This window comes from Aethina tumida, chromosome 1 (genome assembly GCF_024364675.1).
Source record: "Aethina tumida isolate Nest 87 chromosome 1, icAetTumi1.1, whole genome shotgun sequence".
In the NCBI taxonomy this organism is placed as follows: domain Eukaryota; kingdom Metazoa; phylum Arthropoda; class Insecta; order Coleoptera; family Nitidulidae; genus Aethina; species Aethina tumida.
Genome location: NC_065435.1, coordinates 42,087,104 through 42,101,044, shown reverse-complemented (window position 1 = coordinate 42,101,044; position 13,941 = coordinate 42,087,104). Strand labels below are relative to the sequence as shown.

General features: G+C 29.7%; 5 protein-coding genes across 6 annotated transcripts; 2 read left to right on the top strand and 3 right to left on the bottom strand.

Annotated features, from left to right (window-relative positions):
* Positions 1-526: 526 nt before the first annotated feature.
* Positions 527-2,532, bottom strand: LOC109594364 (protein farnesyltransferase subunit beta). Its single transcript, XM_020009586.2, has 9 exons — positions 2,232-2,532; positions 2,036-2,179; positions 1,873-1,985; positions 1,699-1,824; positions 1,472-1,642; positions 1,283-1,412; positions 1,012-1,141; positions 748-956; positions 527-690 (listed from the first exon to the last, which is right to left on the bottom strand). Exons 1-9 carry the CDS (start codon positions 2,322-2,324, stop codon positions 580-582), a joined length of 1,227 nt encoding a protein of 408 aa, XP_019865145.2. The 5' UTR covers positions 2,325-2,532; the 3' UTR covers positions 527-579.
* Positions 2,533-3,623: 1,091 nt separating this feature from the next.
* LOC109594344 (L-threonine ammonia-lyase) lies at positions 3,624-6,091 on the top strand. 2 transcript variants are annotated; one of them, XM_020009560.2, is made up of 9 exons: positions 3,624-3,843; positions 4,277-4,396; positions 4,451-4,521; positions 4,575-4,862; positions 4,913-5,075; positions 5,190-5,345; positions 5,396-5,532; positions 5,587-5,812; positions 5,870-6,091. In XM_020009560.2, exons 1-9 carry the CDS (start codon positions 3,796-3,798, stop codon positions 6,008-6,010), a joined length of 1,350 nt encoding a protein of 449 aa, XP_019865119.1. In that variant the 5' UTR covers positions 3,624-3,795; the 3' UTR covers positions 6,011-6,091. The 2 variants fall into 2 exon arrangements, with proteins under 2 accessions (XP_019865119.1, XP_049816955.1); XM_049960998.1 differs by lacking the exon at positions 3,624-3,843 and adding an exon at positions 3,952-4,074.
* Positions 6,080-6,873, bottom strand: LOC109594354 (pterin-4-alpha-carbinolamine dehydratase). The gene is made up of 3 exons (XM_020009575.2): positions 6,599-6,873; positions 6,424-6,546; positions 6,080-6,365 (listed from the first exon to the last, which is right to left on the bottom strand). Exons 1-3 carry the CDS (start codon positions 6,737-6,739, stop codon positions 6,183-6,185), a joined length of 447 nt encoding a protein of 148 aa, XP_019865134.2. The 5' UTR covers positions 6,740-6,873; the 3' UTR covers positions 6,080-6,182.
* A 387-nt stretch (positions 6,874-7,260) lies between these two features.
* LOC109594351 (CDK-activating kinase assembly factor MAT1) lies at positions 7,261-8,618 on the top strand. Its single transcript, XM_020009567.2, has 3 exons — positions 7,261-7,407; positions 7,527-7,654; positions 7,709-8,618. The coding sequence occupies exons 2-3, from the start codon at positions 7,531-7,533 to the stop codon at positions 8,518-8,520; spliced, it is 936 nt and encodes a 311-aa protein (XP_019865126.2). The 5' UTR covers positions 7,261-7,407; positions 7,527-7,530; the 3' UTR covers positions 8,521-8,618.
* Positions 8,619-8,704: 86 nt separating this feature from the next.
* Positions 8,705-13,620, bottom strand: LOC109594361 (ras-like protein 2). The gene is made up of 4 exons (XM_020009581.2): positions 13,404-13,620; positions 13,101-13,188; positions 12,210-12,397; positions 8,705-11,142 (listed from the first exon to the last, which is right to left on the bottom strand). Exons 1-4 carry the CDS (start codon positions 13,506-13,508, stop codon positions 10,921-10,923), a joined length of 603 nt encoding a protein of 200 aa, XP_019865140.1. The 5' UTR covers positions 13,509-13,620; the 3' UTR covers positions 8,705-10,920.
* Positions 13,621-13,941: the final 321 nt, after the last annotated feature.

Below are 13,941 nucleotides of genomic sequence, written 5' to 3'. Positions count from 1 at the left end.
ATGTGTATCTCGTTGATATTTTTTTAAACTTATAAAAGTTATTTCTATCAGTAACAATTACAACCCATTTATTTTTGTAAATGTTCTTTTTTTTCTAATTAATATGAAAATATTAATAAAAACTCATTTTCAGCTAGTTGAAATCATTTATTGACCAATTGCTACATCTAAAATATATCCATTTAATAATTTGTTCAAGAAAACTATTTCATAATGTGATCAGTAACACACTATAGATTGTAATAATATTATTTATATTATATACATAATATAATAATAAGTAATAATTACTTAATTACTTTACATTCTTGATAAATTCAATCATGATTATTTTATAAATTCTGTGAGTAAACTATAGTGCTGAAATTAAAAATAATTTTCTAATAATAACTCTGTTTAAGAGTTATATGGAAAGTTTGCCTTTGTAAATATTAATTGATCAAGAAACGAAACAACAATAAATTCATAAACATTTAAAAATATATATTGATATGGTAATAAGGATATTGTAAATAAAAATATTAGCAACTATTAATGTTTCATTTATTAGATATAAAGAGATTGTTATAAAAGTAAATCTTACGTCGTGTTAAGTCCCTCTGAATCCGTACAGGTAATCAATGAATTAAAATATAATATAGCTTTTTTTACTAAATCGGGTCTGACGTTGTAAAGAGGATGTATCAGTGCCTGAAAATTAACATAAAGATTAAATGAACTAACTGAAGCCATATTCCGCAGTTTTACCACTTCATTCTGTAAAGGACCTAAGATGAGACATTCCTTTTGAAAATGTTGAGCAACTGATAAACCACTAAGAGTATAACAGGTATGATAGAGATCTCTGGGTTTGCCTGGTTTATCTAGTAAACCCCCATGGACGTTCTGGCAACATATTAACAGGTATTCTTGTAAAGCTCTCTCGTCAAATAAATGCGACTTTGGACTGTTGTCATCTGAAAATATCTAGAAAATTGAAAAATCCTGATAAATTAATAAAAAATTACTGACCATAAGCAAGTAAGGAATATATTAAATAGAACGCGCCTCCTTGCCAAAAGGAGTAACAACCATCAACTAATTTATTAGTTCTCCCTTGAAAGCCGCCTTCAAATTTCATTTGCCTATTTACAAGCCACCTCTAAAACAATCATAATAATTTTTCATATATGTGGGGTCCATATAAAAATTAATTTAAGTTTATTTAATTGAAGCTTGTGTATTGATACCCTGAAAGTTGTTTTTAGTTAAGAAGTTATAAGTAAAAAAAATTATACCATACCAGAAATGAGTTTTTGTCCATTAAATGGCCCTTTTGGAGTAGAATTAACGCAGCCAGTCCGCAGAATGAGTAACCACCATGCGCCTCCATTCCCGGACATCCCGCAAAACCTCCTTCATATGTTTGGCAACTAGTAAAACATTACAAAAATAAAAATTACTATACATAACTTTTCCTTTCAATTTATACCTTACTATCCATTCAGCGGTATTCTTAAAAATATCATCACTTAATATACCTGTTAGACTTGCCACTGACAATGCACAATACGCTCCTCTAATGTCTTCCTCACCTCCATGATGCATGGTAAAAGCCCCATTAGGTTGGTGCATTCTCAATAAGTATTCCTTCAATTTTACCCTATAATGGCACAGTAAAACAAAAATTTGTAAAAGAAAATCAACTGATAAAGTTACCTATCAATTACTTTATAAGCTTCTTCTGTACCCAATAAAACTAGGGCGTTAACAGCTGCATAAGTTGGTGCCAAGTGACTGAGTTGTCCTGGTCCACCTCCAAAACCACCATCTGGGTGTTGGCATCTGCAACAACCAAACTAGTATTTATTCAACAAATTTACAAAAACTTACTTTCTTAAAAAGGAAATTATTTTTGTTTTCAATTCTTTGTTTACATCTGTCCCTAACAGTGACAATGCATGTAAAATCCAATAACACATCCATGACCGGCTTGCATCTAAAATCTAAATTACTCTTAATTTATGCATTATTCACAATTTTTTATAATACATACTTGGTATGAACTAGGAAGGTAACTCAGGTTTTGAAGTAAAAAGTCTATGTGTTGTTTTCTCAATAACAATGGGAGGTTCTTATTTACTAAAATATTTTTGTGTAGATCTTCATATTTAGCAGCACAAAGTTCTTCTGTAGCATACTGTAAAAATATTATATTAAGTAACAGTTTTACTGAATTATTCAAGTATTACCTGTTCTTCTGAGGACAATGTTGGTAAACCCTCAATCCGTTGAACAGAATCTCGTAGCTCATTAATAGTTCGTAAAGTTAAGTTCTTGGCCATTTTAACAAAGCACTAATGTAAATATCGAATTAAAAATTTAACTGTTTACACTGTTAAATATCGTCACTAATTTTAATCGACAATGCACCTTTATTTGATTGGTGTTATTATTATTTGATACTTTTATAATTTGTAACAACCGTACAAAAGTTAATTAATATCAAAAAATATGTGTATATTTAGAAACGAACTGGCATTTAATGACAACGCACATAACCAAAGATTAGTATATAAAAATGCGACTTTATAATAGTCACGAATTTTCACAGGATAAAAGCGCATTGGATATAAACTTCATGTAAACAAAACATTGTTTATGAATGTTCTGTGATTTACACATAGGATATTGAATATATTTATTTATTTGTATGACAATAGGTAAATTAATTAATTATTATCAAAATTTAGGTCTATAGTCTTCAAACTAATTTTATCATATAAAAATCGAAGATAACAGTAAAAATATTTAATAATTTCTCGTGTTTAACAATTAATATTTAAATATTTTATTTTAATATTATAATTATTTTGAACAAATGGATTAAACTTAAGATTATTCTTGATTATTATTAATAAATTAAAATGGCTATAAAAATTAGCGGTCTAATTATAATTTGTAACGACATATTTTATGTGATTTACAAACAAAAATTAATATTTAATAAATATTAAAATATATTTAGGATCCATTGTAGAAGAAATTTAGAGTTCACAATTTTTAGAATCTTTTTTGATCAAAATTATTTGTAATGATAAATACATCTAAAATTAAAATTATTTAACTGCTATACAAAGTGGATTTGTTCTTATGGAATGCATACTATTATAAATATACAACACGCGCATACCCTATACCTTGAAAATATCAAACTTGCACTCATGTTTTATGTATCATTTTTTTATAGATAAAAGTTGCTTAACATTGGTTTTATATATAAAATCTGGAAATTAATATTCAAAGAATTCACTTTGTTATGTTTCAGTATCGTTTTGACATTCGAGATAAGACACGATTTCTTCCAATTATTAACTTTGTGAATCAATAAGTCAGATTTTCCGTGCCTTGCTATTTTTCATAAATTGTTCTTGTTAAATTATTATGTAAATTTTGTTATTATATATCAGCTATTACCTATAAATAAGGATTTGATTACCTGTTTGTGCTTTCCATCACTATTAGACCTATTCTAATATCAACGATTAGCAAGATCGGTAAATTATCTTTTAATGTTTAAGGAAAAATACAAAATAAAGTGTGTTTATTTAATTTTGCTTAATGTTAGATAAATAGGTACCACCAGTGAAGATGAGAAAGCAATTCCACTCTGGGTTGTGGTCTTCACATCTATTGTGATAATTATTTATCGCGTTGAGGAGTCAAGGGTTACAAGGCCGGAGATCTAAATAATTTTCTACGAAGGTTCGATTCACGATTAGTTTTAATTTTTGGCTAGAACTTTGCGTGTGAAACATGGAAAATTACACATATTCTGGAGACGATTCCGAAGAGGAAACCAATGTAAGTAAGCGTTTCAATTATAGAATTATTGGGATAACTAATACACATCTTAAACAATTAAAGTGCGATACCAACAATACAAAATGGAATTCGCTAAAAATGGCGTGGTGTCTCAGGTCTTCTACGATTTTTTTCGTATTATCGTGACTCTTGACCCTTGATTAACTGTTTGCTCTTTAATATTTAGTCTAAATATTGTTTACAATGAAAAGTTTGAGCATTATGCGATCGGTAAGTACCTATGTAATACGCCACTTTTTTGCTTTAATTTTTCCAAAATGCTATTATCATGATCTAATTTATTGTAGTTATTGTTTTGTTACGTTCAAAACAACAGCACTCATTAACTATCCCAATTAAAAACATTTTATTTAAATTATAAGAATTAAAAATGTCGTATCCATTTTAATAATTCATGTATTTTTATTATTAGGAAATCATGGAGACAGAAGATCCCTTGTGCAACCCCAACAAACCAGTTAAAGTTACTTTTGAAGAAATAACTTCGGCAGCCTATAGAATTAAGTCAGGCATCGTCAACACATCATGTTCGGTAAAATTCATAATCATTCTTAGATAAATTATTTTAATTAATTTGCATTTTCAGAAATCACATATGTCGAACATAACAGGAATGGACATATACTTGAAAAAAGATTTTCTGCAACACACCGGAAGGTATTCCTCACCAAACTCTTGTTAACAAATTGTTAACTTCTGTTTCATTGCAGTTTCAAAGAGAGAGGCGCAAGATATGCAATGCTGATGTTGACGGAAGAGCAAAAGGCGAAGGGTGTGGTGGCGGCATCGTTGGGTAATCACGCCCAGGCCGTTTGTTATCACGGATACCAGTTGGGCATTCCGGTGACAGTAGTGATGCCCATCATCGCCCCCATAATGAAAATCCAAAAGTGCAGGGAGTACAACGCCCAGGTGATAATGGAGGGCAAAGACATGAGTGAGGCGAAAAAAATCGCCATACGATTGTCGAAAGAACGCGGACTGACCTATATAAATGGGTATGTGGATGAACGTTATTCAAATATCACGCTCATGTCCACATTTTTAGATATGACAATCCGCAAATTATAGCGGGACAAGGTACAATTGCGTTGGAAATTCTCGAACAGGTTGACGATATTGATGCAATTGTGGTGCCCACCGGTGGTGGTGGCTTATTGGCGGGTGTGGCGGTCGCCATAAAAACATTGAATCCGAATATTAAAATAATTGTAAGTAAACAATTTTATTAGCGTAACATACATAACTGATATGGGTCAAGGCCTATGTGGTTGTGATAACATAAAAAAATTGTTTTCTTAAAAATATTTTAATGGATACTACAGGGGGTAGAGTCGGAAAGATGTGCAAGTTTCGCAAAGGCAATAGAAGCGGAAAAGCCAGTATTCACCAGTATAGAAGGAACTCTAGCTGATGGTTTGGCGGTACCAATGATTGGGTATAATGCCTGGGCAACCGCAAAAGACTTAATTGACAAAATGGTAATGCTCACATTTTATAAATACAGCACATTTAGAAGTGAATTTTACAGGTTGTGGTAAAGGAAGAATGGATAGCTGTGTCAATTTTACGTTTCGTCGAATTGGAGAAGTGTATTGTGGAGGGTGCTGGAGCATGTGGATTAGCAGCTATTTTGGCTGGTCAATTAGATGAATTCAAAGGCAAAAGGTATTAAGATAATATTATAATATTTTTAATATATTAAATTTTATGTTTTGTTAGAGTTGTTTTAATCATCAGTGGAGGAAATATCGACACCACCATTTTAGGGCGATGTTTAGAGCGTGGATTAGCAGCTGATGGTCGTCTCGTTAAATGTAAAGTTACAGTAAGTGATCGACCAGGAGGTATTTCGGAACTTTGTAAACTGATTGGATCAATTGGAGTTTCCATAAAAGATGTAATTCATGAAAGAGCTTGGGTTACATCTGATGTGTTCAGCGTCGAGGTAAAATTGATTATCCTAGTTAAAAATTAAATAGTTCATTCGTAAATATTTTTTCAGGTAAAAGTTGTATGTGAAACTAGAGATTACACACATAGTGTAGAATTAAGAGATCTGCTCTTATCAAGATACAAAAGAGTAAGATTTGATAATATTCAATACAAGAGCAATGTATCTTCAACTTCTAGTTATGGTGACTAAAGTATTTTTATGTTGTTATTACTTGTTATTATTTTATTTGTTATATCTGTATATTAATAAATACTATACTTTATGCATTTACATACATTTATTAAAACTGTATAATAAAATTTTAAAATAACTAAATATATTTATTATATGTAATACCATGTAATTCCCTGTTTGAAACATTTTATTGTGAAATACCTTTGGCAACAGTCTCCATGAAATTGGCAAGCTTAACATCCCGTCCACTTAAACCATTAACATCATGGGAAGACAATGTTACTTGCACTTTATTATAAACATTAAACCACTCTGGATGATGGTCCATTTTTTCTGACATCAGTGCTATTCTGGACATAAAACCAAAAGCCTGAAATCCATCAATCAGTTAAAACATTGTATTGAACATTGAAATATATTTTAAATACCTGATTAAAATCTTTAAATAAGTACTCTTTATAAATTGCATCTCTGTTGTTAACCATGGACCATCCTTGGTTGAGGAGGGCGGACAGTGTGGTGTTTCTTTCTTCAGTTGTGAGTTTTGCAGCCTTTTAAAAATAAGTCTTATGAACAATTAAAAATTGTTTAAAGTAACCTCACCATTTTTCCTTTAGTTTTCGATGAATAACACTGAGCACTGTTCAAGGCTGTTGAACGGAAATTGTGGTCAATAAAGAGAAAGTGGTTCTTTGACTTTAAAGCGCATGAGGCGAAACGTTTGATAAAAGAATTGAACAACATCTTAATAAAAATAACCTTGATTTATTTTTTAATTTATTAGATAAACCGGTTGTTTGTTAATTTATAATCGCATTAATTAAATTTGTTTATGTTAATGATAATTATCATTTCATAAAATTGTAAACATTTGACCGGCTATGACGTTAGTCTTTGGAACTACTGGTCTGTAGCACAGATTCTGTGCCGATAACTGTGCGAAAGAACTACTAGAGCGCCAATATTTATTTTTCAAATTTATTAAAAACAATGATAATAATAAATATTGAATATTTAATTATTATTTTTAATTTATTATACTGAATGGAGGATTCCATGACAAATTGGACACATGCAAAGAATTTTTTATCAAATATTTTAATAAGTAATAAAATTAACATAGCTTCCAAACTGAAGTTTGAAAATATCAAATCGAAGTAACAAATTCTAATTTGAATATGAAAATACAAAAAAATATAACACTCTAGTTAGGAATATTTCAAAAATTTTGCGCATAAGATTTTATGCAGTGCAACCGTTCTGTTGTTTCTTCGGTTTTGGTTATGTAGGTTTTCAGTTGTAAAGCAACAAAAATGAGTGAATGTTTTCCTTAATTTTATGGACCTCTAATTTTTTCAATGTGATAGTTATTAGTTAATTATTTAGTAAAGGTATTTTCTACGAAAGTTAAGGTATACATAGGTTTAAATTTTTCTATAACTAAAAAGATATCTTAGGTTATGTTTTCATTTGATTTAGTTGTTTCAATAAATCAATTATTAGTGTTTTATTGTTACTATATACTTTTTAGAGCCATGGAAGATTTTACATGCCCAAGATGTCGAACATCCAAATTTCAAAATCCATCATTAAAAATGATGGTGAATGTGTGTGGACATGGTTTGTGTGAAAGTTGTGTTGATTTACTATTTTTAAAAGGTGTGTTTGAAATTATTTTCTGAGAAAATTATGTAATTAATCAACTTTTATTAGGATCTGGATCATGCCCGGAGTGTAGAATCCCACTAAGAAGGAACAATTTTCGTGTGCAATTGTTTGAAGATCCACAGGTGGAAAAAGAAGTTGATATACGAAAAAGAGTACTTCGTGATTTCAATAAGAAAGAAGAAGACTTTGAAACATTACAGGAATATAATAATTATTTGGAAGAAGTGGAAACTATTATTTATAATTTAACCAATAATATTGATGTAGTAAATACTAATAAAAAAATTGAGCAATACAAAAAAGACAATAGGGAACAAATTCTGAAAGGTAAAAATAGGCTGGGACGTGAAGAATATGAGCTTGAAGAAATGTTAGAAATGGAAAAGCAAATGGAGCAGTCCAGAAAACAAGAAATTCAAAAGGAAGAGATGGAGGCAAAGAAGAAAAAGATTCTTGAAAAGGAAGCTTTAATTGATGAACTTATGTTTTCCAATGCAAATGCTCAAAATATCCTAGACACTTTTGTTCAACAAGTCAAAGAAGCTGAAGAAGAAAAAGCCAAAGCTCCAGCAAAACTTTCCCAGTTTTCCAGTGGCATACAGTTTGGCAGGCAGTCTCAAACTACCTTCTTACCAGTTCCTACAGATGAAGGTCCATTATACAGTTACAAACCTATAGTCTTAGAAGCAAATGGACCCAGACCACCAAATGATATAGAAATTGTTAGCAGGGGCTTTATTAACCATGTTCGAAGTGAGACTGAGCAGGAGAGGGCTGGAGGATTTAAGTGTAACATTGCTTGTACCAGGGCAATGCAAGATGCTATGATGGGACTGTACCACACTAAAAAAGTCTAATTTTGTTTTCATGTACATATTTGTTTGTCTGTGACATACAGAGCTCACCTACTATTTTGTACAAACATTTAAGTTATTAAAGTTGATTTTTCAGTATATATTATTTGTTTTCTTTTTGTTTAACATTTTTTTATTAGAGAGATATTTTAAAAGTCAAGGAAATAATACAATAAAACAAAGATAATAATACATTAAACATTTATTATATCGTTAATAAACTGTTATCTAAAACAAACATTTGTGTAAATAAAAAAAATGTGTTTGAGTAGATAAAATAGCACCAGGCAATATTTCTTCTTCAACAAAATATGTGCGTTCATGGTAAAATGGGACTGCAGTATCAATAATTAGCTACCATCTATTACATTATTAAAAAATAAATAAATAAAATTAGTTGCATGAAACAAACTTAGAATTGAGATTTCAACAATATTTTTAATTACGTGAAAAGTAATTCAATGAACCAGTTGATTTTAAATTGCAATTCTAAATTTTAATCTACGTCAAAATTTTATAACTAGTATAAGATCATTTTTAACATATTAAAGCAATTAATAACACATTTTTAAACATTAGATACAATATAGTCACTTTAAATTTATAGGAAAAAACTCATTTTAATCAAAAATTAAACTAAGCTTAGACAAGAGGCAAGAATTTTCATAAGAATTGTACAATAATTGATATATCAAATACTTATTTTTTTCACTTGATAATTACTTTTGAGAATTGTTCAATATTTCTTCTCCAACGACGTTCCTGGTAATTCTAAGTAAATGTTAAAGAGAAAAGAAATTGGTTATTTTTATAGTGATTTATAAAATAGAGAAGTATCATCAGCTTCACAAGTTTTTGGGGATAATAAATTTGTTGCTTAAACAAAATATACTTTCACGTTTACCTTAAAATGAGTTGTTTTCCAATAGATATATTAAATTAACAATGATATTATAGATTAATTGACAAATTACACTCTTCATGTTGCTTGTTGACCTACTGCCTACTTAAAATGGCAGTGTAAAATTATAATTTCATTTAAATTCATTTGATAACTTTATATGTGTAATTAATACTATGCATGAAAATAGCGAAATTATTAAGACTGCAAATTTGAGATGAATTTAAAAGAAATTATACATTCCGCCACTATTTCATTACTGAAATAGATCTTGCACGGACTAGGAGATCTAGAAAAATGAACAATACTAACATTATTAAATGCATATTTAGACAAATATGCAAATTAATAATAGCTGTAATAACATAGCTAAATTTATAGTCTAGAAAAATATAATTTATATAAAAATAAAATTGGTGTTTTTCACTCTTTAGATGGATATTTTTATATACACACTTTCATAAACTTGTTTCTGTGTTAAATAAGTACAGCAATAACTATATTGGTCAGTTGCTTGCTGGCAGAAAATACACAAAACAGGCCTCAACTTCCCCAATAATCGGAATGCACTTCTCATCCACTTGTAACAAGATTTAAATTTAATTTCGTCGTTGCCACCACTCATTAACACAGAATGCACAGCGCAGTTCACTAATCAGTATTTAGCAAAATGCACTGTGCTAACATTAATTCTATTACAATATACTGATGCTTGTTGTGTTTTTGTGCTAAGCATATCTTTACATACATATGGCATACGAAAATAGCCAAAGTCTTCCAGAATTTAAAATTTATACGCCTAGATAGTTAGTTGTGTTTGGGTATATACATGAATAATCTGAACACCTTGACTTCTTTATTACACAATTTATTAATTAATAAAAAAAATAAGCCAATCAGGGTTTTTCTTTCAAAGAGAAACGATGATTTCCTGGTTTAATATATAAAAAATGAGTTATTCTAAAATAACAGCACAACATACAAGACGAGTGTGTAGAAGTTTGAAGAAACTGCACATTACAATTTAAAATAGCTGTCTTTCATTATATCATAAAATATACCTAAATTATCGAATTAGTTTCGCCAACATTTATTGTCAAAAGTAACTATTGATATGGAAAACTATTAGTTTGCATGTTGGAGAAACAACTTTTTTATTACCAGGCCAAAGGTTTGTCAAATTCATATTGCTTTTTTAAGTAAATTGATTAATTTAGCCATAAAGTAAATGCTGTTTTGTTTAAATGTTAAAATATAATAAAGGCCTCATATAAGGTAAGTATTTGAGTAGCACAGAACTCGGCGAATCTGCAAATGATCCACTAAGCTGAGGTCAAGGCTGAGGTATGTTTTTTCTTTTTGAGGAGTCTAAGATATATTTTCTGATACGCAGAGCGTGTGAGTATTGAATATGGAATTACTAATATATATATAAAAAAAATAATCGGCTAGTGATGTATCATCGTGACGTGAACGGGGTGGAAGTAGCTGAATACATACAATTAAAGCACGCAGCACTTTTTCTTGTTCCTCTTCAAGTAATTTGGCTTCATTGGGGGTCGTTCCGAAAGCTGGAACTTCCTGACGACCCTGACTAGTTCGAAGAACGCGTTGTCCACGTTCATCTTCCTTTTGGCACTGCACTCAATGTACGGTATTTTCAAGTGGCGGGCCAACTGTTGGGCTTCCTCCTGCCACACCACTCTTTGAGTATCCAGATCCACCTACACATAAGTCACCTTTCATTTCATTGTTGAGTATTTCAACAAATTATTTTTGTTTAATGGCACAAGTTAACAACCATATTCAACAAGACGAAAGAGGGTCTTTTGAAGTTTTCCTTAAACTATGTTAAATACGATCTTAGTCGATTTCTTAAAAAAAGTTCTAATAAAAGTCCAACACAAAACGAGATAAAAAATGTTAAAAGTTTGTAACAAACCTTGTTTTGGTACTTTTGTATATAGTATTTACTTCTTAATATTTTCAATTATTGTAACCCAAACAATTTTTATCTGTTTTTTGGTTGTTTCAATCGAAGTATACAGTATGGAAGTACAAAATATCGGTGAATGGATACAATGGCTGTCTATAACCTGCGTCTCCGGGAACAGCAGCGAGGAGGAACGTTGTAACTAGTGCGACGAAATTGGATAAAACGGGACCATGTTTGCTTGCAGGTCAATGAAAAAACCTTGAACAGCTTTTGTAGAGTAAGGTTTGTTACAAACTTTAACATTTTTTGTCTCATTTTCTGTTGGACTTTTATTAGATTTTTTTTAAGAAATCCACAATTTTTTTTCTTGCACAATATATTTTTCAATAGATGGTGGTCTAGACTTTACAATAAATCGTACTATCTACAACAATTTCACAACAGAACAGAAGGGTGTTTTTCAATATGCCAGAAGGTTAAGTAAAACAATTATTTTATTACATTAAAAAAATACAACCCTTTAAAAATTAAAGTTCAAAAAAATTCTTGTTTTGTAAATAGTACGCACTTAAAAGTCAAGTTGTAAATTCTAGAAACAAATTACTCATATAGTTTAAATAATACACTTTACACATAAATATTAGTATTACTCCATTTAATATTGCAAATTGCCTTAATAAAACCACAATGAGATACACATGATTTTTCGTAATGAACCAGTGAAAGAAAAAATCGGATAAAAACGCGTGGTCACATTCTAAAAATATCAGATTGTGACACAAACACCTGTACGAAATATAGATTTAAAAATAACCACCCACTATAAAACAAATGTCTTAACTAGCTTCCACTTGCCTTATTCCCGACCATGAGCATCGGGAACTCGTCTCTGTCCTTCACCCGCAATATCTGTTTGTGGAACTTGTAGATCTCCTCGAAACTGGACCTCTCCGTCACGGAGAACACCAACAGGAAACCCTCACCTGATCGCATGTACTGCTCTCTCATGGCGCTGAACTCTTCCTGCCCTGCTGTGTCCAGGACTAAACAACAATTTCAATTTTTTCATCTTTTCCTTTATGTGTGTGTCAAAAACATACATTTTAATTGTTTTGCTAAAGTATATCATCTTATCTTTGATTATAGAATTTTTGTACAGTATATTGTATATATATTTGGTATATTATTATTGCAAATTTAATGGAAAAATTATCTCTATTAATTACAGTCCTTATGTATATCACCAAGGTCGTGCCCATTATTATATACAGTTTATAATTAATAGGTACTAGTTATATGAATGTTAAATGTAAAAACTCACTTAAAAATTATGTCGTAATTATGTATAAAAATGCTAAAAATAATACGATTTTAATTAACAAAGTTTTAGGTTTCAAAATTGTTAGATGTCATTTAAAATGTAATAAAATAATACTTTTGTAAAACATTAGTTATCTTTGATTGGAATAAAGATAATAAAGTAATTTATTAGTAGACTAATAGTATTATACAAAATGTTTATATGTTTTAACTTTATTTACAACAATTATTTGAATTTCTCTGAATAAAATTAAAAATATTTCTTTATTAAAAAATTTTCCAAAGAGAAAAAACTGAGACAAAATTATTTGTAGAATCAAACACAGAATTTATTTTATTAAGACTTGGCCCTGAATATATCCTGTCTGTGTTTTACCAGAGATGTTACAACACACATGTTAAATAAACAAATTTTAAAGTACTCACTGTCCAATTTGGCTGGTATATCGTCTATAACACATTGTTTTGTATAAGAGTCTTCTATTGTCGGATCATAGTCTGTTATGAAGTAACCCTAGAAAGAAACATGGAAATAATTAACATTTTGACAAAACATAATTCCAATGTTATGTGTAGGATTACAAGGTAATGAAATATTAAATGCCTTATAAAGATAATTATGAAAAAATAATATAGTTAAAGATTCGTCAAATTAATTGGTTAATTGAAATATTTTAATTCATATTAATCAACAAAGGGATGCCTCACGACATAAAAATGTTTAATTACCTGAATAAACTGTAAAGTTATTGCAGATTTTCCAACTCCACCTCCCCCGACAATGACTAGTTTATAAGTTTGATAATTTGGGGCCCTATCATTCTGTTTTGACATTGTATTATTTAAATAAAAACTATTATCTGACCTTATTCAACTACTGTTTAAAAATAGGGAAAATAAATATAGAATCAACTAAACTTGAAGTTACACCTACCAATGCTACCAATGAACTTAGTTACAAATTAACCTGTTACATTTCGATCTGCGCCTGTCTGATTGGCAGCACTGACGCGACCAGAATTTGAATTGCGTGGGTACAGCTCATGGTTGTTTGGACTATTTAAATTTCTAATTGTTCAATTTTATTTTAGGATGTTATAAATTTGATATTTTATAGCTCATGCATTATTCAATATGATTTATAATGTGCGAAATCTAAAATTGATTTTAACCATTTACCTCTTTGTACAAAATTTAAAACAATTTTTCTATTTTAAATTATAAATTTAATCAATTATTTATTAATATTTAATTAATAGGAATAATT